Consider the following 23,844-nt stretch of genomic DNA (forward strand, 5'->3'; position numbering starts at 1 on the left):
CTACATCTTCTGGTGCTTTTGTAGAACTCCATTGCTTTGAAATGTACAAAATATTGTAGATCGACGACCACTAAATTCACTATTTCCTTCCTACCCTACCTGCAAGTATATTTTATGTAATCCATCCATATTACTTCACATGCATCAATACGCAAATTATGCACATGTATTTCTGTTAATCTGGGTAATTGGCGTCTTATATGTTTGTCATGTTTTTTTTGACTCTGCTCCAGTTGTTAAAGCATAATCTATGGCATTTTACTTTCATGTTTACTTTCATCGTTCCCCGGTGATTGCTGTCATCTGTGCAGTCGATCTTACAAGATATAATTAATAACTGGAGCTCAATGAATTTATTGCAGCAAAGTTAATTATGGCTGCAAGGTGGTGGTGGAGGGGATGTAAAACGAAGATTATCTCTACAATCAATGCTTGATAATAAATATCTTATAATGAATCTGCTCGATCTCTTGTCATTAATGTATAATGCCCCATTATGCCACAATACACCATGCAAAATGCTGAAGCGGCAGCAACAGAGGAAAACACGAAAAGAGCGGAGCTACCAAGCTGTGGCTCTGTAGAAGAAGACCATCCAAGGTCCACCATGTAATACCAAGGCCTGGCTGGTCCAAGCTTCCCCCCAGCTCCCAAAGGTGTTATCTTTGTGGAGGAAACACCTTTAAAGGGATCCCATCTTGATGTCCAATCCATGGGTAGCAGAAGGAGGAGCTGAGCAGATGGATATATAGATTTGTGGGATAAGATCAGGTCGTAGATATAGGGGGTACAGAGATAGCAGTCGCTACCGGGCCCAGGAGCCTGAGGGCACCCAAAGACCCTTGGGCCACATAAGAAGACACTGGTATTATAGATAGTGCATGCTGGTCAAGATACACCACTGGTTGGAGGGAAGGGGTTAGATCACGAATTTGGCATCTAAGTGGCCCTATGTTGTAGGTTGGTCCAAACTGTCAGAAAGTGGGGCAACACAAGTAGGCAGGGTCAACAGAAGTAGGAACGGACTGTAATTCTGTAGTGCAGCTCAGAATACCGCCCCTGCACAGCCAAATACCACAGTGTAGCACAAAATACCGCCCCTGCAGAACCAAATACCACCGTGCAGCACAAAATACAGTACTGATGTCCTGACCCCGAATTTCCCAGTAGGGTCTATGGTCAGTCTGCCTCTGGCAGGAGTTAAAATAAAAAAGTAAAACAAATGACAAGAGTGTTAAGACTTACCCAGCAACTACAATTTCAAAGTCCCCATCATTGTCCACATCAGTGATGGCCACCCCATAGTTGAGTTGCATTGGGTTGCTTTCATAGTCTTGCGGTAGAACGGTGTTGGTTACAGCTATGAACATTGGCTCTGAACGTTGTGCTCCCCCGCAGCAGAGGACAATGGAGAGCAGCAAGACGAGGAGCATCATCTTTGACACCTTAAAAAAAAAAAAAAAAAAAGTTTAATTCAAATCAAGTATCCTCGTCAAAAACATTTCAGAAATAATGTGCAAATCACATGTAGCTTTTTGAAGCAGTTTTTTTGAGCCAGAGACAGAAGAGGATCCAGCAGGAAGGGGAAGTAGAAGTCCTTCCTTTATATTACCCTTTCCTTTAATACCCACTTCTGACATTGGCCCCGCCAGAAAAACCTATGTACGACACCAGAAAATATAGGAATGTAACGTAAAGTGAATTCAAAAGATTTGAGAATGAATAAGCTTATGCAGGCTACGTGAATGAATATAATCACTAAGTGATTAAATATATAACTGTCATGGATGAGAGTGGGGGAAACCCTCATCCGTGCGATGTTAAGGATAAGGAAGCTGCTAGGCCAGGACAACAGAATCAGGGAGCAGGTCACCTCCTAAAGTGTCCCTAACTTTGACCCTGACTCCTAACTGTATGAGCCAATCTAGCCAAGCCAATGTGTTATTGTCACGACCATGTAATACCATGGTCGTGACAATAACACAGAGAACTCACATACAGAATAATAAAAAGTAAATAAACATCACTAGCCTAAATTGGGTGGAGACTCCGTTGATCATGCTATAACCCATGGCTGTCTACCCTGTTATAACACATGACCAACACCCCAGGGTGTACAAGAGAGATAGGGCAATCATACTCACATCCTACCTAGAATGGAGGGCCTGGTGGAGTCTCCTGGTGGGTAGCAGAGTTTTAACCTGTTAGCCCCTCCTCCAGTGTGCAGCACGCATGTCTCTGAGATCACTCAGAATGTGGTCTTATCAGCACAATGTGGGATGGGTACTATCTCTAACCCACTTCATTACAAGGGAAACTTATAAACTATTACACAGAGTATTAAACAGAATTAAAAGGGAGAACCAATCAGTCACTTAAAAATACCCTTACAATACATAGAATCAAAATATGACCCAACAATTCTAGACACAGTACAACCAAATAACATAAAGAGATGTTAGGGTCATAACAGGGTTACCTTCAGGGTTGATGTTTTAAAAAAAATAATTTCCGTAGATTTTAAGATAATCCCATGTGTTAAAGAGGCAGCCCCATGTCACGCATTGGCCACCAATGTCAGATCCCACCTATGGTACCTGCACCTATCTCTAGAACATGGCCTCCAAAGCAAAGGAGAGTGCACCGCATTGCATGCCCTCCATTCACTTCTAGCAAGCTCGCTCAGCTATTTCCAGAACTCCCATAGAAGTGAGCATACCGCGCGAACGCGGTCACCCTCCGTTCATCTCCATAGGAGTTCCAGAAATAGCTGAACCAGTGCTTGGCTGCTTTCAGCACTTCCGTGTACTGTAATACCAATTATGGAGCATCTCTTTTCATGACTCTATGATGTGCAATTCCTCTTTTATTTCTACTGGAATTTTATAAATAAAGGTGCAACTGGATGTTACAAGTTGGGTGTGTGTCCCTGCACAGTCTGACACAGGCAGCACTGATTGCATAGTGTCAGACTGTGCAGGGACCCCAAATGGTATCTTTATTCATAAACTTCTAGTAGGAACAATAGAGAGCCATAAGAAAAGATGCTCTGAAATTATTACATGTGGAATGCAATTAAAACAGAAATGTCAGGAGAGGTGACAGCGCCTCTTTAACAAAGTCCATGATAGACCCCCAACCACCAACTTTACATTGCACTAGTATTATCCAGCAATATAACTACTTTTAGTTGAGCGGCAAGGATGGGTGTCATACATCAGATATCCTTTGCAACTTTTCCAGGCTATCAACTCAACTTCCCCACAAAAATGACAGACAATTGAAGACCGATGTGGGTCATTTTGGGCTACTATCCCCACAGCCCTGGAACACCCATTTATATGGGCAGGGTTTACATTAACCTCGTCCATCTTTGGCCCAGGATAGCCAGAATTTTCCGGGACTGTCTCTGTAAAGCAGGTAACGTCCTGCCAAATTCAGGTCAATATGCCATAAATGTCCCAAATTGGACAACCCCTTTAAGAAAGCCTCCCATTTGCAAAGCATAAACCACCACTGATGTTCTTCATCGGATCTCGGGTCATGTATTCTGGATTTTCTACTATTAACTCACTTAGCAGCATCAGTGTCAACAGTCCTAATTTCTGGGGAAGAAATAACGGGTACATAACAGCAATTTGCAAGGGCGTCGTTTTTTTACCCAGGCTCACCTGGATAGTCCTGAGCTTATACCTTACATTTTATTCAGGTATTAGGTATCATTTATCATTTATTTCTTTTTTTTGCACTTTAGGCTGCATCTTTGCCTTATTTCATTGGTTATTGCTATTTTGGACTATATACATTGTGCCCACATTTGGGCTTTTGGTGGGAGCTGTGTAGGTGTCTGATCTTTTCTTGTATCAGCACATGGTATATTGTATACAATTTTTTATGATGTCTGTGTGTCTTTGTAGTCTAATAAAACTTATACATTGGTTTTACATTTCATGGAGTTGCACTTTATTGGGGTTTTCTTGGGCCATGTGGCCTTCCTTTGGGCATTCATGTGTTGCGTTAAACCGCCAATGTACTCCATTTTCATTATAGTTTGCCCCCTTATCTATTGCTTAGGTTACTTTCACACTAGCGTTATTCTTTTCCAGCATTGAGTTTCGTCCTAGGGGCTCTATACCGGAAAAAAACTGATCAGTTTTATCCTAATGCATTGTGAATGTAGAGCAATCCGTTCAGGATGTTTTCAGTCCAGTCTTTTTGCCTTTTCAGGATGGAGATAATACCGCAGCATGCAGTATTTTTTTCCATTGAAATGCATTAATCCAGCCCCGAGTGTTCCAGCAAAACGGATCCGGCATTGCGGTCTGCGCATACTCAGACCGTAAATTTTTATAAAAATAAATAAATGCCAGATCCGTTTTTCGGGATGACACCGGAGAGACGGATCCGGCATTTCAATGCATTTGTCATACGGATCAGGATCCTGATCCATCAGACAAATGCCTTCAGTTTGCATACGTTTTGACGGAATCCTCTGCCGCAAGTGTGAAAGTACCCTAACACAGCAATTTGCAGGTGGCGCTCGTAGAGTTCTGTTCTCAAGTGGAGCACATGCATAAAAAAAAAAAAAAAACTTCAAAGGGTGAAATATGGAGCCCGGGCGCACATAATGATAGCATCCTGACCAAAGTGTTTCCCTTTTATACAACGAGACATTCCTCGCTGTTGCCATGGTCACTTCCATTGTACTAGGCTTTTACGAGACATCTTACAGCAGATGGACCTTCTAGTCCCAAATTTCAATTCATAAAGTGGTCTTGAGTTGAGCACTGGTTTTGCTTTATGATACAGTGATACACTGTCAGTTTTTTTACATGGCCATTTTGCATCAGTGTGCAGCGTCCCACGACGTGTGCGGGCACTGCTTAAAAAGCACTTTTTACCTTGTCAACAGTATTAGGTTGTAATGTATGATTTTGTATTAATGCATCTGCAAAATCCCTGTTACCAGGCAGATTAGGTGTAATTTATACATCCCACCACTAGATGGGGATATAGCTTGGGTCTTATATATATACCTAGGTCAGGCCTGGTGAGTGGGTTGAGTTGAAAATGTAGTTCAGAAGAGAGCAGATCTAAGGAGGTCAGATCAGATTAGTGGGGAGAAAATGTAGAGTGAAGACTTCATGACACAGATTAGTGAGTGGAGCCAACTTCGCTAGGAGGTGATACTTAGATGTGAGGCGCAGAAAACTTGCATCCCTGACCAGTAGGAGAAGAATTTGCCTCCCTGGAATAGAAACAAGCTTTCCTAAGGAATCATCGGTGATAAGAGCCATTATTGAGGGCCACAGACACCTTTGCATGGTGAAGGATTTATAGCTTCGGGCAGCCACACCAACTATCTAAGAGACAGTTGAGTTTTCCTGTCTAAATATACAGCTTGTAGGGAAAGACAAGGAATAGGATCCCACGCATCAAAAGGAACCAGGTACACCTAACCCGCTGCTCCCAAAACTAAAAACCTGAAAAGCCTAGAAACAGTGGATTTGCAGAATCAACTCTGTAACATCAAGAGACTGTATTTTGTACTGCTACCAACCAAAGACATCTAAAGTAAAAGTTGTGAGATGCATCTTACCACTGACTACCTCATTATTACCACTATTGGTTGTACCACCATTAACGGTACTGGCGTCACGACAAAAACCATCAAGGGACTCAGCCGCAACAAGCACCCTAAGCACCCCTAACATCAAGGGCACCTCAACCACCATCTTGGCTGATGCTTCCCTACCACAGAGTGTTCCCCAGAGGATTTCGTGCTGTCTTCTCTTTCGGTGATGTCATCGGCGCAGGTGCACTGAGGGAGTGCTGAGGAGGCGAGCCTCCTTATCTCAGAGCGCCTGCGCCGAATCAACACATGCGCGCGATTTTTGAAATGCTGACAGGGCTGGCCGGAGGAGGAGATCGCGGCTGGCCCTGTCAATCAACAGAAGAAGGGGGCGGTTTTCTGCGGCTGCTACCAGAAAGTAGACGCCCTACTTGCTGGTAGAAAGGTAATTAGCATATCACAAAAGTATGTTTTTTGCTAAATCTACTGAACGAAAATTATTAATAACATAATGTATGGCAATATGGCAGGATAGGGATTATAAGTACACAAAAAAAAAAAAGAGTTTAGTGGGGTGACAGAAGCCCTTTATTTCCTTCATCCACGTCATCCCAAGTTACATCAGACACCCCCAGCCAACAGTCGGTGGGTTTGTCAGACACATCTCTTAGTTGGAATGGCCCAGGAGCAGGCCCTGTGCTCTCACCTGTCCTCAACCTGCCTCTGTCCTTTTCTGTTCCCTCACCACGAGAAGTACTATATGCAGTGGGCTCAGCTTCACTTTTCAGCGAGGACGAGCTACTAGAGGACAGCCAGCAGCTACTGCCCAGCCAAGATCTGGAGGAGACATCCGCTGCTTCCTCCGCTAGGCGGGCAAGTAGTGATCATGAGAGTGGCGTGGGAGCTTGTGTTGCGAGCGGTCAGGCTCCTGACCCAGAGACCGTTGAGGAGGACATCAGTGATGTGCATATACCGATCGCACTTGGGAGCCGGATGAAGAAGGGGATTTGTCATCATCAGGAGAAGAGGCAGCAAGTCAGGCAGCGGCTGAGCCAGCAAGTTGCTAGCGTGGCCGTGAGTCAGCAGGGTTGCAGCAGTGGGAGGTCGGGAGCCAAACGGGCACAGGGTAGACCACCTGCTTTGCAGCCTACCTGCCCGGAAAGGACTGGTGCACGGGTTCACGAAAGCAGCGGCGGTAGCTGTCAGCCAGTGAGTAGTGTTGGGGGGGGAAATCAGGTACTCAGCGGTGTGGCAGTTTTTTGTGAAGCCAGTGGAGGAGGTCAACATGGCCATATGTAGAATATGTGGGTACAAGGTGAAGCATGGGCAGGGTGCCAATGTTGGCACCACGGCCCTGCGTTAAAATATGCAGTGTCACAAAGGGGAGGAACTGCTCCATGTGATGCATCAAGAAATCGAATCCTGACTTTCTCCGCGACAACTGAAAATCAGAACCATGCTGACCGACAACGGGAAGAACATGGTGTCGGTGCCGCATCAAGGAAGTTTGAGCCATGCGCCCTGCATGGCACATGTGTTCAATCTGGTTGTCAAGCGCTTCCTGAAGTCTTCCACCCATCTACAAGACATCCTAAAAATGGCCAGGAAACTTTGCATGCACTTCAGCCACTCGTACACAGCAAAACACACCCTCCTTGAGCTTCAGCGGCAGAACAGCATCCCCCAACATATGTGACGTTTCCACCCGTTGAAATTCCACCCTTCATATGTTGGACTGACTATATGAACAGAGAAAGGCTATCAACGATTTCTTGATGATGCAAGCGGACAAGAGTACTCCACTGTGTAACTTCGATGTCAGCCAGTGGCAGCTCATGCGTGACACCTGCCATTTGCTCAGGCCCTTTGAGGAGGCCACGTTATTTGTCAGTCGCCGGGACTACAGGATGAACAACGTCATTCCACTGCTTTATGTCCTGGAACAGATGCTGGTAAATCTGGCTAGTCAGGGGACTGGAGACGTGGCGCCTAGCTCTCACAGCCACATGAGCCCTGTGGGGGCTGAACTGGAAGAGGCTCTCCACCTTGTTGGACCCATGCTACCGGTCCAGAATGGGGGCCTTTTTTACACCCACCAAGAGGGAGGACAAACTGAACTACAGAGACATCCTATGTAGTCAGTTGGCCGCTGCCTATTTGCCCCATCGTCCATCCTCTCGCAGGTCTGATGGGGGGGGGCTCAAAACGCTCACGTTCCACTGCGATGGCTGCTGGGTAGGGGTGGAGTGGCAGGAGCAGTACCAGCTCCATCAGCAGCAGCCTGAGTCTACAGTCGCTGATGAGTAGCTTTCTTCACCCGCATAGTGAAGTAACTAGTCACCGGCAGCAGCAGCAGGTAGACCTGGAGCAGGACCTGAACCAGCAGGTCGTAGCATACCTGCCATCCCACATTGAAGATCTGCTGGACTACTGAGTAGCCAAACCTGATTTGTGGCCGCAACTAGCAGGGTTTGCCCTGGAAAAGCTGTCCTGCCCGGCCAGTTTGTGGCCTCGGAGCGGGTGTTTAGTGCGGCGGGGGCCATAGTTACCCCAAGTAGAACTCGCCTGTCCACCCAAAATGTGGAGAGACTGACCATTGTCAAGATGAATCAGGCGTGGATCAGTCAGGATTTCCAACCACCAATTCCTGATGCATCAGACTAGATCATCCATGGTGCCACACCAACACTTTGATACAAGAGACCGGTTTCTTCTGACTACCTGCCTCAGCTACTACTTTGATGCTGCAACCCACCTGATGCCACATTTCTGATGCCAAGTGCTCCTTATTTCACCCACCTTCGTCAGCTGGTACTGGTATTGCCACCCACCGCCCATCTCTGTTACCGGGTCACTTTGTGGTCTCCTAATGCAGCTGCTACTGCCACCTCCAAACTATGTCACCTTGCCACTCGGTGGCCTCATCATACTGCTGCCATCTACAGACTCTGTCATTGTGCCACTCTTTCAAAGTGTTTTTTTCCCTGGTAATATTGATAGGTGACTGAAAAACTCCTTTTGCTGTATGGACCGAATGATGTTGTGTGAGGTCGTGTGACGTCTGAAAGTGTGAGGAAAATATATATTATGAAAAAACAAATATACAAAAAGTACATGAAAACAATGACAACCTCCTGATGCTGCTGCCACCTCTACACTTGGTCATTGTGCCACTCGGTGGTCTCCTCATACTGCTGCCACCTCCAGACTGTGTCATTGTGACACTCGGTGACCTCCTCATACTGCTTCCACCTCCAGACCCTGTCTTTGGGCCACTTTGTGGTCTCCTCATGCTGCTTCCACCTCACCTCTATGTCATAGGTCCCCTCTGTGGACTTTCATGCTGTTCCCACCCTCCCCACTTCATGACTGGTCCACTATTTTGGCTTTCGGCCTGGCTGACATCGATTATTTGACCTTTCTTCTGATCTGTCAGAAGGAAGGAAAAATGAGACGCACAATGGATCCTGTCTGTGAAGCAGCTGTAAGGTCTGTGTGGTCCCATCAGATTTGGCTTATGATTTAGTAGCCAAAAGCAGGAGTGGGTACAAAACACAGAAGACATGCAATTATTCCATTCACGTGTCATCTCTGTTTTAGATTCACTCCTGTTTTTTTTGGGTATGAGCAATACTGATGGATTATTGAGCAAATGCTGACCGAGTGAAGGCGGATGCTCCACAGACAGGATCCATTTTTGTGGGTTATTGTTCTGACGGATCAGAGGAAGGGCAAAATAATTAGTGAGTCTCTCTGGGGGGGCTCTACTTGTATACGCGTTTAATAGAACAGGTTCTGATAACATCTATGTGGAATCAGCTGGTGACGGTGTGAAAGGAGTGCACTTCTTCCTGGCACTAACATCGACCTGTAAGGCTGAGTTCACACTTGAGTTATTTAGTCAGTTTTGGCCCTGTGACTGCCCAAATAAGTGAAGTGTGCAGTGATTCTAAGAACGACGCCTGTCATTTGCATGTCATATGGACTCACAGTATTATTTCACTACCAAAGCAGACTCCCTATACGTGTTACTGCAAGGCACAGTGTTCTACACCACCATAAAGGCTCTCAGCAGCCAGGAGATAGACATTTTTTTAACGTGATTCACCGCCAATATATTCGTATAGAATCAAAATTTTCCCGAAAAATTTGGCGAACCGGCGAATCAAATTTTTGAAAAATTCGCTCATCTCTAGTCATACCCCATTGATTTACAGTAACTTCTTATAACTGGAATAGCCTGTGACAACTCAGATGTCACTCACACACCTGAAGAAGACACCGTAGATTTGGGTACAAACTGGTCAGCTTAATTATTATTCTTCCACACAAGTGGACACATCACAGTGTACCCCCAACATCTCTCAATATACAGGGTTCTAGGATACTAACTACACAAAAGTTTTCTCTAACGATTAGGACTTAGATCTACTACCTAGTGGCCCCAAAACACAAGTCACGGTTCATACCATCCATATCCACAAGCCTTGGCACAATCTGCTTCTTCCCGAGAGAATTGCTCAGCCTTCTTTTCTTGGGCTCTTCCAGATGTCTCCTAATGAGCCTCATCGGCTTCACTTCCAAAACGCCAGTTTACCTTTTCCAGGGAACCTGTTGGTTGCATGCAGCATTCCAAACCCTGCTTCCTTTCATACAGTGATACCTAATAATGAAATAAATAATTTTGGGCTGCCTCCATTGACCACCTGAGGGAGCTCACCTCACATGATTTTATTTTATAAGTTCATTAAACTCACTGTAAATGAGCTCCCCTTAGTGGTGGGTGCAAGTAGCCAGAACTGTATCTTGTAGACTGCGCACCCTCATGGACAGGGTCCTCTCTCCTTCTGTACCAGTTTGTAACTTGTCTTGTTTGTCTACCGCTTTTCATATGTACAGCACCATGGAATGAATGGTGCTTTAATAAATAATAATAATAAAAATAATAATAATTATAATAATTTAGTCAATACCCTTATTACCTAATCTTATCACACCATGTAATTTTTAGGTCCAACGTGAGATGTAAAAGAAAGAAGTTCAGTGCCTCCTCCCACCCATTATAGGAAAGCAAACATACGGCAAGCAACAGTAAATACAGTATGTGAATGCATCTCTATAGAATGGCTCAGCAATTTCCACTCTTTGCTTCTTGTATTTTACTGTAAATTTTCATTGAATTCTTAGATATTTTTCCTGACAGATGGAGCAGTGGTGCTTATATCAATAGGCAGATGACTGCAATCTACTATCATTATCGGTGCATTGTATGCAGAATCCAGTAAATGCAAAGAGCGAGCAGATGAATGTGATAGAAAACTGAATTATTACCTAAAAATAAAGTGCACGTCTCAAATATGGCTTTGTAAATCTTGTAAATACTCTTTTTGTAAAATTATCTTTTCTAACAGGATATGAAGAATGCACAAAGGTGCGGGTGTCTCCGATCAGTATGCCGTCTGCCGCAACAGTTTTTGCAGTTTATGATATAGTAGGACAAGACGGGTAACATAAGGAAGCAGTAATGGAGCAGGATAGACACAAGATGTGCAGTACAAAAGGAAGAAGACGACTCGAAGAGAGATGGAAAGATGATGAGATGCTGAAAGCGCGGCGAAATAACAAGTGATGCAAGAAGACACACTGAAACAAAGGAAGATCTATGAGAATAAAGATGAGACATCAAGGTAATGCTCGGTAACACAAATACAAAGGGATTTCTGGAAAGCACTGACTGAATGAACAAAGGGGAAACAAAAGTATTGTGACGCGCCATAAGGGAAGTGATCAAAACAATGTTTGTAGGTTCTGTACCAGTGGCCAATGGCTATAGGAATGTGGAAAACGGAATAGAACAAGAAGCAAAAAATCTAACACCTCCACTCAAAAATTCCACTGAAACATAAGGCCATATCTTAAAAATTCTACTCCAAATTAAAAGCATCTGCTCAAAAATTCCATGTAAACATAAAGCTGTAGCTGAAAATTCCTATTAAAGACCTAAAGCTCCCACTCATCAATTACACTCAAACATCCTAAAATTCTGTTCAAAATGTAAAGCCTCTGATCAAAAATTCAAAAACTCCATTCCAAACTTAAAGGGGTTTTCATGAGATTTTCAGATTGATGACCTATCCTCACAATCAGCTGGGGTCTGACTCCTGGCAACCCCGACACTCAGCTGTTTGAAGAGGCTGCGGCCTCTTCCTAGGCTAGTGATGACACGTTCATCGTTCACATAGCCTAGGTGCGGCTCAGTCCCATTCAAGTGAATGGAACTGAGTTGCAATACCAAGCACAGCCACCATTCAATGGACGGCGCTGTGCTTAGTAAGCTCCCTCCAACAGCTGTTTGTGGGCGGTGCCTGGAGTCAGACCCCTCCAATCTCATATCGATGACCCGAAGATAAGCCATCAATATGAAAATCACGGAAAAACCCCTTTAAAGCCCCAACTCTAAAATTTCCCAGAAAAGAGGTTACAGAAAAGAACCCATAGCAGAATCTGCAGGGGGTGGAAGAGAGATCATACAGACAGTAGAGAGAGAGGAGAGCGCCTACTAGAGAATCTGCAGAAGGAGGGGGAGAAATCAAACAGACAGTATAAAGCCAGCCATTTATATGAATGAGCCCACCAGCAACATGACAAACTAAGCTGTTATAGATTTTGCATTGTGGCCCTGGAGCTTCAAGTAATCCAAGGGCAGGGCCAGATTTATCTATAGGGACATTGGGACCCTAAGGGGACATTTCCAGGCAAATCCATTGAACAGTATTTTTCCATATGTATATATTATGTGCATTTGCGTTGAGCGAAGAAAAGCATTCGAAGCGGAATTCGGTCCAAAGTTTAGGAAAACTTTGATTGGCGACGAATCCGAATTTCCTCGCACTTCATGGTAACAAATCAGATTTTCCTAAAATGGTGGCTGCACATGTTATGAAGCGAAAATAAGTGTAGAGGAGACAAGCCCGGGAACGCAAGATCACCCATAATGCCGTGCAGCCAGCCAATCCACAGGTAGCCATCCCCTGTGATCCTCATGCGCTAGGGACAGTGTTGCTGAAAATGATTAAAGGGAACCTGTCATCAACTTTATGCTGACCATACTAACGGCAGCATAAAGAAGAGACAGGTGAGTTGAGTTCAGCGGTCTGTCATTTAAAAGTTATAAAGTAAGTGGTTGCCGAGAACCAACATCACAATCATTGCAGACTGGGCCTGGAAAAGAGTCACGGCCACCTGAGAAGAGTCATGGTTATTCATGACTTCCTGCTCTCCCGCCCACCTGCTGATGGCTGACCGGCTTCTACCTAGTTTTCTCCCTAGGAGAGAACTGCCAATCAGCAGCAGATGGGCGAGAGAGCAGGAGATTATAATAACCAGGACTCTTCTCAGGTAGATTGGACTCTTTTCCAGGCCTGGGCTGCAATGATTATGATGCTGGTTCTCGGCAACCACTTACTTTTAGCTCATGAGTGACACACCGCTGACATCAGCATTTCTGTCACTACTTTATGCTGCCCTCAATGAGGTCAGCATAAAGTTGATGACAGGTTCCCTTTAATAGAAGAATATTGGAGAGGGAGAGTGCAGGGAGAGTACAGGGGCATTGCAGGGAGAGTGCAGGGAGAGTGCAGGGGCAGTGCAGGGAGAGTGCAGGGAGAGTACAGGGAGAGTGCAGGGGCAGTGCAGGGAGACTTATTCTGCATCAGTTTTATTTATTTGTTCCAACATTTACTTATTGCTACATCAGCCGTAAACTAAGACATGCAATTCAATACCAATAAGATGGAAGCCTTTATTATTCCAGTGCCAGCGTGCCAACCAATACCATCCAGTCTGCACCCCCTAGGGGGACCAGGTCTTAATGATGACCATCCTCATCTTTTGCTGGCTTTACTTCTTCCAAAACATCCTTCAAATGTCCTAGAAAGGTCAGCAAGATGCGGAGAGGCATTCCGTTATGATCCTTCATAATGCAAGTCTATGGGCGGCATAACGGATGCGTCTCGTTTCCGTTATGCAGGCAGAGCGGAAATAAAGTCCTGTCGACAGGACTTTGTTTTCCGTCTTGAATAACGGGAACCAGACAGATCCGTTATGCTCCCCATAGACTTGCATTATGACGGAAAGCAACATGGAATGCCTTTTAAAGAGAACCTGTCGTCTCAAAAATGCATCTACCTCCCCCAGCAGTACCTCATAGTAGCCCGCAGTCTGATAATAATCATATGCTTTATCCTGTTGCCCGATGCTGCATAAGTTAAAAAAACACAGTTTTATTCTCCATCAGCGCTATAGTGCCGGCCAGCTTGAAGTCAAGGGGGCAAGCGGCCTCCTTGTTTCAAGTGAAGGTAATCACGCCCCCTAACCGTCCCCTCTTGCCTGAGAGTGACAGCCTGCAGTGCGGCCGAGATTTCCAAGTCTCGTGCATGCGCGGGGCGCTCTGTAATAATGAGCTATTCCATCTCCTGCTGCCTCTGTTCGCGGGGTTTTAGCGGCGCAATGCGCATGCGCGAGACTTGGGAAATCGCGGCTGCACTGCAGGCTGTCACTAGCAGGCAAAAGGGGACGGTTAGGGAGCGTGGTTACCTTGATTTGAAGCAAGGAGGCTGCTTGCCCCCTTGACCTCAAGCTGGCCGGCACTATAGCGCTGATGGAGAATAAAACTGTGTTTTTTGAACTTATGCAGCATCGGGCAACAGGATGAAATATATGATTATTAACAGGCTGCGGGCTACTACGAGGTACTGCTGGCGGGTGTAGATGCATTTTTGAGGTGACAGGTTCTCTTTATAGGCTTCCTTTTTTACTTCCGTCCTATGGATTCCGTTATTTTCCCTTATAACCATGTTATAACGGGAAACAAAAACGGAATCCATAACGGTGATGTGAACTCGCCCTTAATTGGGCACTCAATGTGCTGAATGAGTGAGAGGAGGACACCAAGGACTGTGCTGAATGAGTGAGAGGAGGACACCAATGACTGTGCTGAATGAGTGAGAGGAGGACACCAAGGACTGTGCTGAATGAGTGAGAGGAGGACACCAAGGACTGTGCTGAATGAGTGAGAGGAGGACACCAAGGACTGTGCTGAATGAGTGAGAGGAGGACACCAAGGACTGTGCTGAATGAGTGAGAGGAGGACACCAAGGACTGTGCTGAATGAGTGAGAGGAGGACACCAAGGACTGTGCTGAATGAGTGAGAGGAGGACACCAAGGACTGTGCTGAATGAGTGAGAGGAGGACACCAATGACTGTGCTGAATGAGTGAGAGGAGGACACCAAGGACTGTGCTGAATGAGTGAGAGGAGGACACCAAGGACTGTGCTGAATGAGTGAGAGGAGGACACCAAGGACTGTGCTGAATGAGTGAGAGGAGGACACCAAGGACTGTGCTGAATGAGTGAGAGGAGGACACCAAGGACTGTGCTGAATGAGTGAGAGGAGGACACCAAGGATTGTGCTGAATGAGTGAGAGGAGGACACCAAGGACTGTGCTGAATGAGTGAGAGAAGGACACCAAGGACTGTGCTGAATGAGTGAGAGGAGGACACCAAGGACTGTGCTGAATGAGTGAGAGGAGGACACCAAGGACTGTGCTGAATGAGTGAGAGGAGGACACCAAGGACTGTGCTGAATGAGTGAGAGGAGGACACCAAGGACTGTGCTGAATGAGTGAGAGGAGGACACCAAGGACTGTGCTGAATGAGTGAGAGGAGGACACCAATGACTGTGCTGAATGAGTGAGAGGAGGACACCAAGGACTGTGCTGAATGAGTGAGAGGAGGACACCAAGGACTGTGCTGAATGAGTGAGAGGAGGACACCAAGGACTGTGCTGAATGAGTGAGAGGAGGACACCAAGGATTGTGCTGAATGAGTGAGAGGAGGACACCAAGGACTGTGCTGAATGAGTGAGAGAAGGACACCAAGGACTGTGCTGAATGAGTGAGAGGAGGACACCAAGGACTGTGCTGAATGAGTGAGAGGAGGACACCAAGGACTGTGCTGAATGAGTGAGAGGAGGACACCAAGGGAGGGACAAGGGGAAGGCTGCAATGTCACTAGAAGTTGTAAGACCAGCACTATATAATATGACCAAAATAAATGAATAAAAATGGTAGGAAAAAAATATATTTGTTTCATCATAAGAAAGAACGTAGCAGATTTAGTATTCAGAGAAAATTTGCTACTTTTATTCCAAACATGAAGCTCTGTATTCCGGCATCTGATTGTTTATAAAATCACTTTGCGTACTGTGAGGTCAATAAGTAATGGAAATTAACTTGCTACTTGAAACAACAAGGTAATGTATTAGTGAAGAACAGGGATCATGAGTAAATACTGCGAATATAAGATGTCTGAAGGATACAGAGGCGGCTAATTATCACTGTAACCTGCTGTCCAGCTTCTGTCACCATCTTGAAGATAAGTGCAGTATAATTCAGAGATAACCTGAATCCTCAGTCATCTACATGTCTTCAGTTATACATGTGTTCAAGACTGCATTCAAAATAGTAACTTGAAGCTCTTATGCCTCATTCACACATCAGTGTTCGGTCAGTGATTTCCATAAGTAATTTTGAGCCAAAACCTGGTGCGGCTCTAAAGACAGAACAGGTGCAGATATTTCCCTTATACCTTATGTCTGTGGAGGCTCCAATCCTGGTTTTGGCTCACAATCACTGATAAAAACACTGACGTGTGAATGAAGCCTTAGGCCCCAATACAAAATCTCTACCATGGTCCCCATCTAGCATGTGCCATTTAAACTACTGCTGTGGTTTGGCCACCTTTAGGCCCCATAGCTCGGGGAAGACTGCACCCCTATAGTGAAGGCCCTGTTTGTCCAGCCAAGACACTTCTGATGCTCGTGGCATCTCAGCTCTGCTCCATAAGGAGCAGCCAAAATAGCATATATCATATATCCCCTTTTGTATTAAATCTTTGTTTTTTCCCTCCTGTTGCTGTAGCCAGTGACACCCATTACACTCAAAACCCTGGAACTTGCCCTACAGCCGTCACTAACTACAGCCCTGCCCATAGCAATGAACCTGGTTAGTCCTATCTTTATCCCACCCGTCGAGTGACTATAGATATGTCAGTGTGGCCAATATAGGAGCAATAATCAGTGTGTTAAAGAGCACCTGTCATCAGGATCAACCGTATTAAACCAGCCACGTTGCCTGATAGTGTTGATGCTGCTGATTAAAATGATACCTGTCTTGTGAAACATCGGTGTTAAGAAAAAACACTTTTGTTCTTTATGCAGGTTTCAATGCACATTGGGTGGGACCTAGCCCCTCAGTGCACATCAGCTCTTTATCACCTCTCAGTGCCCAGAAAGAATAACAGTCCTTTTTCTTGGGAATCCAATTGCACAAGACAGGTATCATTTTAACCAATAGGATCAACCCTACAGGGCAGTATGTCTGGTTGAATACGGTTGATCCTGCTGACCGGTACTCTATAAAAGTAGACTGAAAGTGATCTTGCCCTAGGACATGGGCCCTGTCACAGTCGTTACCTCTGGCTGTGACCTTCTGTCTATGCTCTCGCTGCAGCTCCGTTCCTGTGTGTCATTTGTGGTTCTTTATGGGTTAACTCCCCTGTGTGTTTATTAGGAGTTAATCCTCTCTGTCTGCTCCATGGGTGTGGCCTCTCTGCTGCACCTATGGATCCTGTATATAAGGCTGAGGTTTCCTCAGTTCTGTGTCAGCTCTCCTGGTGCGTGTTGTCTTGTCCTGCTCCTGTTTGTACTCACTCTCCCATGCTGCTGACCCATGGGATCCGTGTCTGTCTGTCTGTGCTCTGTGGGTTTCCTACTTGTTCATTCTGTCACGAGTTGGAGGTCCCAGGAGAGGCCACCGCGTCGTCAAGCAATAAACAAACAGAAATCAGGTGCAGACACACAAGAGTTTATTGCACAAACAAAAACCAGGGAAGGCAGCACAGACAAAACATGAGCTCTATGTACCGTCAGCACAGTGGGAGAAAACCCCCACTGCGCCACTGTCTAGTAATACTCCAGAGGGGCGTGACTAAGCAACTCCTGGTATTCACTAGGGCCCCAGATGGTAGGGTTAGACTTTGCAGCAGGAAGTTGCCAGGGTCCACTCTGGAGCGTGAACTAGACAGTGACAGCAGGAACGAATGGACAACAGGTACCAGAAGGTACCGACGGCACATAGGCATACATAACATAGACAGGCAAATGCAAACAGAGCAACTAATAACACAAGCAGGAGTACATAGCAAGGAAACAGGAGTGACAATGAGCAGAGAAGGACTTGCTCCACCAGTAGTAAACTGCATGGCCTTGCGCATTGCACTCTGCTGCAAAGAAAGGTGCAGCAATGGCTTGCTAAACAGACATATAACATAACAAACATAACTGGCAGAACAGATAACAGAAACATAGGAAAGAGGACATCAAAGAGGACGGGAAAGAGGACGTCAATGAACAAGTAGGAAACCCACAGAGCACAGACAGACAGACACGGATCCCATGGGTCAGCAGCATGGGAGAGTGAGTACAAACAGGAGCAGGACAAGACAACACACACCAGGAGAGCTGACACAGAACTGAGGAAACCTCAGCCTTATATACAGGTTCCATGGGTGCAGCAGAGAGGCCACACCCATGGAGCAGACAGAGAGGATTAACTCCTAATAAACACACAGGGGAGTTAACCCATAAAGAACCACAAATGACACACAGGAACGGAGCTGCAGCGAGAGCATAGACAGAAGGTCACAGCCAGAGGTAACGACTGTGACAGGCCCCTAGTTACATTAATAAAATGCATTTAGGTAGCACTGACAAGTTGTGTTTGCTTCACCTTTACCACAGGGCCCCTCTCCTGTCCATGGGCCCCGAGGCATGGCCCTAATGATTAGGTCACCCCTGGTGACAACGCTGTCAGTTCAGACCAATGCATGTACACATTTAATTATATTTAAAGGTACCAAGCTACCTACTCCTCCACACAGACAGAGCCAATATAACCTGCTTTCTCCTTTGTGTCCAGCCTGACAAAGAGCATGCCACCTACTCCTCCACACAGACAGAGCCATTATAACCTGCTATCTCCTTTGTATCCAGCCCTACAAAAAGCATTTCACCTCTGCACTGACAGAGACATAGTAACCTACTGCCTCCTTTGTGTCCAGCCCCAAAAAGAGCATGCCACCTACTCCTCCACACAGACAGAGCCATTATAACCTACTGTCTCCTTTGTGTCTGGCCCGACAAAAAGCATGCCACCTACTCCTCCACACAGACAGAGCCATTGTAACTTACTGTCTCCTTTGTATCCAGCCCTACAAAAAGCATGCCACCTACTCCTCTGCACTGACAGAGACATAGTAACCTACTGCCTCCTTTGTGTCCAGCCCCAAAAAGAGCATACCGCCTACTCCTCTGCACTGACAGAGCCATTGTAGCCTCTTTTCTCCTTTGTGTCCAGACCCACAAAGAGCATGACACCTACTCCTCCACACAGCCATTGTAACTTACTGTCTCCGTTGTGTACACCCCCACATAGACCAGGCCACTTTTTGCAACCCATGTAAAACTCTCCACTAATGGGGTTTGGACAAGTCCCAGGCTGCTTGACCTAGAAATTCTCAATAGGTGACCTGGGATGTCCTGTGATTCCCATGATCAAATTTTAATCAAAGTTACAAAGGTTAAAGCAATAAAAATGCATAACGGTAGGAAGAAAGTGATAAACAGCACACATCATCGCATGGAGTAGATTGGATCATATATTGTACTGTACGAGTCTTTCCAATTACAATGTCTAAGTCTAAATGGATTTGCTACAGGAATACTAACTAAATTAACAGAGTAATTAACCTCCTTGCAAGTAATAAAGCAGCAGCTCCCCGATGTCAGGGATGACAAAGATAGAATCATCCATTACAAGAACCAGCAGAGGCGTTCATCTCCGAGCATCCACAATTAGGGATCAATTTGTGTTTGTAGGTTGTGCGGACAGTGCTGGAAAGCGAGGAAAAATGAAGAATTCCAGATAGTAATACATTGAGTGTATTTCAATGGACGCCAGGGAGATCCATCCATTTATTTTCTCTTTAGGAAGATGGAGTAACCACGATGTTGGGCAGGGAAGCAACAATGACACATGACATCTTCTGAGTAGCATGGATTCTTCTACAGTGATGAAGATGCACAAGCCCCAAAAAAAGGATTTTATAAGAAGATTTATTGTTCATAAAAATTGTGAAAAAATTAAAAAAAAGTTCTTGTTGCTAATGATCAATCAACTTTGTGTGTTCAGCAGCAATTAAATCATTTATAAGAAATCCTGATGGGGTCATTACTTGGAGTTTTTCTGTCTCGTGAAGCTGAATATCCAATTAAATGGTTAGACAGGTTATCGAAAAGATGTCTGAGAGCAAGAGCCATTTGTAAGTGGTAATGACCCTGTGACCTTGAGCTAGTCGTTCCTGGAGGGATTATTAATGGCACTAGAGGTATATTTTCCAGCTCTTTAAATCTATATTTATAGCTATATACAAGTCATACATATGAGCTGTACACATGACAATTCCTTTAACACTGTACCCAGTGGTCTGACATGTCTACTTATCAAGTAAGACTCCTGTATTGTGACTCCATAGTTCTTCGAGGTCTCCTGCATGCTCAGTCCATAAAATTAAAGGCTTTTTCCAACATACAGATATCGGTGACCCATTATTAGGATAGGTCATCAGTATCAGATCAAGGGGTGTCCAACACCCAGGACTTCTGCTGATCAGCTGTTTGAGGAGGCCATGGCACTTCGGTGAGGACCTCCTCAGAGCTTACAAATCACAGGCTGTACATTCTATAGAGCGGTGGTGGCGAACCCTCTCTGTGGGCACCCGCACCCTGGAAAAGTCTATGGTGTACCAATACGCTTTAGACTTTTGCTGCCATTCATCAGCGCATGGCGCACTATGAACGGCACAGGCAGCGCACTGAATGTAGGCAGCTATTATTGCTAAATGATAAATTACATGGAAGATATACTATACTGGTATTCAGCTTAAATTGCCGTGTTGGCACTTTACCATAAATAAGCGGGTTTTGGGTTGCAGTTTGGGCACTCGGTCTCTAAAAGGTTCGCCATCACTGGTATAGAGGTTGTGCTTGGTATTGCAGTTGCATGTCCCATGTTCATACGTTCCCACATTGCTGAGAAAAATGGAGTATCATATATACAACTGAGCCTGTAGGAGCAATGGGGACGTTGCTCTTACACCTAGAGGCTCTGCTCTCTCTGCAACTGCCACGTCCTCTCCACTTTGATTGATAGGGCTAGGCAGTGCAAAATGATCACTCCTGCCCCTGACTTTTCCTAAAGTCTCCCATTGCACTGTGCGCTTCAGTATCCAGTGCAGGCGCAGTACTGGAAAGAGGCTCAAAGTACAGAAGACAACTGCGGGTGAGACTTTTTTCCAGGACTGCTCCTGTGCTGGATACTAAAGTGCACAGCAACAGCGCAAGACTTTAGGAGAACTCAGGGCTAGACGTGAACACGCTTACACTGCCTGGCCCTGTCAACCAAAGTGTAGAGAGAGCAGAGCCTCTAGGTGTAAGGGCAACGCCCCCGTTGCTCCTAGAGGCTCATTTGCATATATTAAAACCTCATTTTTCTCAGCAATGCGGGCACATAGGACCATGGGACCAACACAGATGCCTTCAGCTGCCGAGCGCACATGTAACAGGTCAGCCAGTGTCATAGGTGCAAAACTGCTGACAGATGCCCTTTAATCACCACTGTCTGCAACTGTCAATGCAATGTATCTGCTGAATGAGCAGTAGATCACAAACACGAACCATAAACTAGTGCTCATAATGACACTTTAATTAAGGCCTGTCATATAAAACAACAGATAGAGGGATCGTGTTGCTTGTTTTTCACATTCCCAAAGCTATTAATGTCCAACTGCGAATTTAACTCATTTAAAACCACTGATAACTCCTTCCGTGTAATAGAATTGCATGCACAATGCCCTACAGTATGGCTGAATTCACATGCAAAAACAGTCACATAAAACACCGTCATCAAAAGGACTAAACATTACAAAAATAATAGCATTTCATTACACAAGAAGCCTGGATCCAACCCCATTACACACGGAGGGGCAATCAGGCTCGGCTTGCATATACCCTGTATATGTTAATTATATTTCCTCCCTCCTGTAGTGTTACTTTTTTACGATCCGAGGACACCGGTGTCGCTTTCCATTCTTTCTCTTACCACAGCTTGGCGTGCATGGAAATCGACGTATTCTCTTACAATGCATTCAGTGTAAGCCCATGGTTGGTGGGATTTCTATTCAGCTGCATTAAATCAAGGACAGCCGGCTTCGGATATCACGCTGTGGCTGAACTACACATCCCACTATTCCGTGCCAGGAAGCTGCATTCAGCACTTTGAAAGGCTGACGGATGAAAAGGATTCAGAAGGAGCGAAAGCGCTGGTCGGAAGTTACGATGGTTTTGCTTTTCATCTTTTTAATTAATTCAAGTTTGATTTGATTTTCGTAAAGTGAAAATAATTGAAAGAATTGTGAATATTCTGCCTTTTTTCATTTTTTTTTTGAGAGGGTGCATGTTTTTTTTTTACAAATGAAATAAAAAAAGAGTATCAACAACAGGAAAACCAGGACAGATGCCAGGGCCCACTGGGATGACCCACAATGATGTGGGTAGTTACTAGAACTGTCAAGCAAAGCAATGTGACTCTGACGACCAAGGGCTGAAAGCCTGGGTTTGGAAATATTGGCCATTTCCAGGTGTTTAATTTCACAGCAAATAAAAGAAATCTATATTGTAGTGCCCAGATAAATAGCACCGTACAGTGTTCAGATAGCGTTCAGCAAAGCCCAGATAAACAGTGCAATAAACCATAGTAATTATAACACCAGAGTAATGCCACAGTGTGCTAATAGGAAAAAATAATGCCCATCTAAATACTGCCACACAGCACCAAATAAGTAGTATCAAAACAGCAACTGTATAAATAGCATCATACAGTGCCCATATAAAGTAACCTACATCCTGTCCACATGCAGTGGTATTTTTCGGGCCGATTCTCGGCATATTTGCCGAGTCACAGCCAGATTTTGGCAGGCAGGCATTCAGGCAGCATCCGGCAATGTCAAATACAGAGAGCTCCAGCATGCTGTTCCCAGATCTCTGAATGCTGGTGTGAAACTAGCCTTATGCGTCTCCTTTTTTCATCCACTTCTGACTTTGGCTGAAAAATTTGCCTCCAACCCTCCTCCAAAAAACTCTGTGCGGACCTACTCTTGCTCTTTTTTATTACATTTTCATTATTTTATATTTCTAGGTTTCATTAAAATAAATACATGCACTTGAAGTTTTTGAATTTTCCCATAACCAGCTTGTATTAATTCACTGATAGTACTCTCTATGAAATGGCAAGTTATCAGTTATTTTATCCTCATCATAGCATCTCAGTGTCCGGGATAGGGAAAACTAATTCTCTGCTGCCACAATTAAAGGACATCTCTCAGCACAATCAATCCTATTTAAACAGGCATACAGCTTGGAAGAGTTGATCCTGCTGATTAAAATTATGCCCGTCTTATGAAAATCCGTTAAGGCGTTCTCGAGAACAAAAGACTTTTATTCTGCATGTGAATGAAGGCTTCAGTGGACTGAGGGGAGTGGCCAGCACTGGAAAGCTGAGGAGCACTGTGGGACTTGGCCCCGCCCCTCAGTGCTCTGAAGCCTTCCTGCACGTAAAGGAATAAAAAGCCTTTTTCTCAGGAATGCCACAACCGATTGTCACAAGGCAGGTATCATTCTATTCAGCAGGATTAACCCTACCAGGCAGTTTGATTTAATAGGTTTGATCCTGTTGACAGGTGCTCTTTAATGCACTAATCTTATAATATGCAGAATTAAAACGATTTTATATTATCCACAGTCTGAGATTGAAAAAAAAATGTTAGTGGAACATGTCAGTCCAGAGTCAACAGCATTGTCTGCTTACTTGCCCTACTTAGGTATATAAGCTGCTGTATGGAAGGATTGATAGAATATTCAAAAACTTGACACATGAAGACAAGATGTCTTGAAGATCTACATTTTTAAGTTGTTCTTTACATTGCAGTATGCACTGGTGATGTAGGCACAAGTTATTACTACATGTTCCAAAAAATTTAAAATGAGGTTGCTTGCTGTAGGGCATGCCCTTGTAATCCCGCACAAGTCAATGAGTGAC

The 23,844-nt window shown here is 44.9% G+C and overlaps 1 protein-coding gene across 1 annotated transcript in view; it reads right to left on the bottom strand.

Moving 5' to 3' along the window:
• The window catches only part of CRTAC1 (cartilage acidic protein 1), a 603,594-nt gene that overhangs the window by 489,243 nt on the left and 90,507 nt on the right, over nt 1-23,844 (bottom strand). The window contains exon 2 of the mRNA XM_040437595.1: nt 1,246-1,445. Coding sequence (XP_040293529.1) covers nt 1,246-1,445 — 200 coding nt within the window. The remainder of the gene's footprint in view (nt 1-1,245; nt 1,446-23,844) is intronic.

Source organism: Bufo bufo, chromosome 6, assembly GCF_905171765.1.
Source record: "Bufo bufo chromosome 6, aBufBuf1.1, whole genome shotgun sequence".
In the NCBI taxonomy this organism is placed as follows: Eukaryota; Metazoa; Chordata; class Amphibia; order Anura; family Bufonidae; genus Bufo; species Bufo bufo.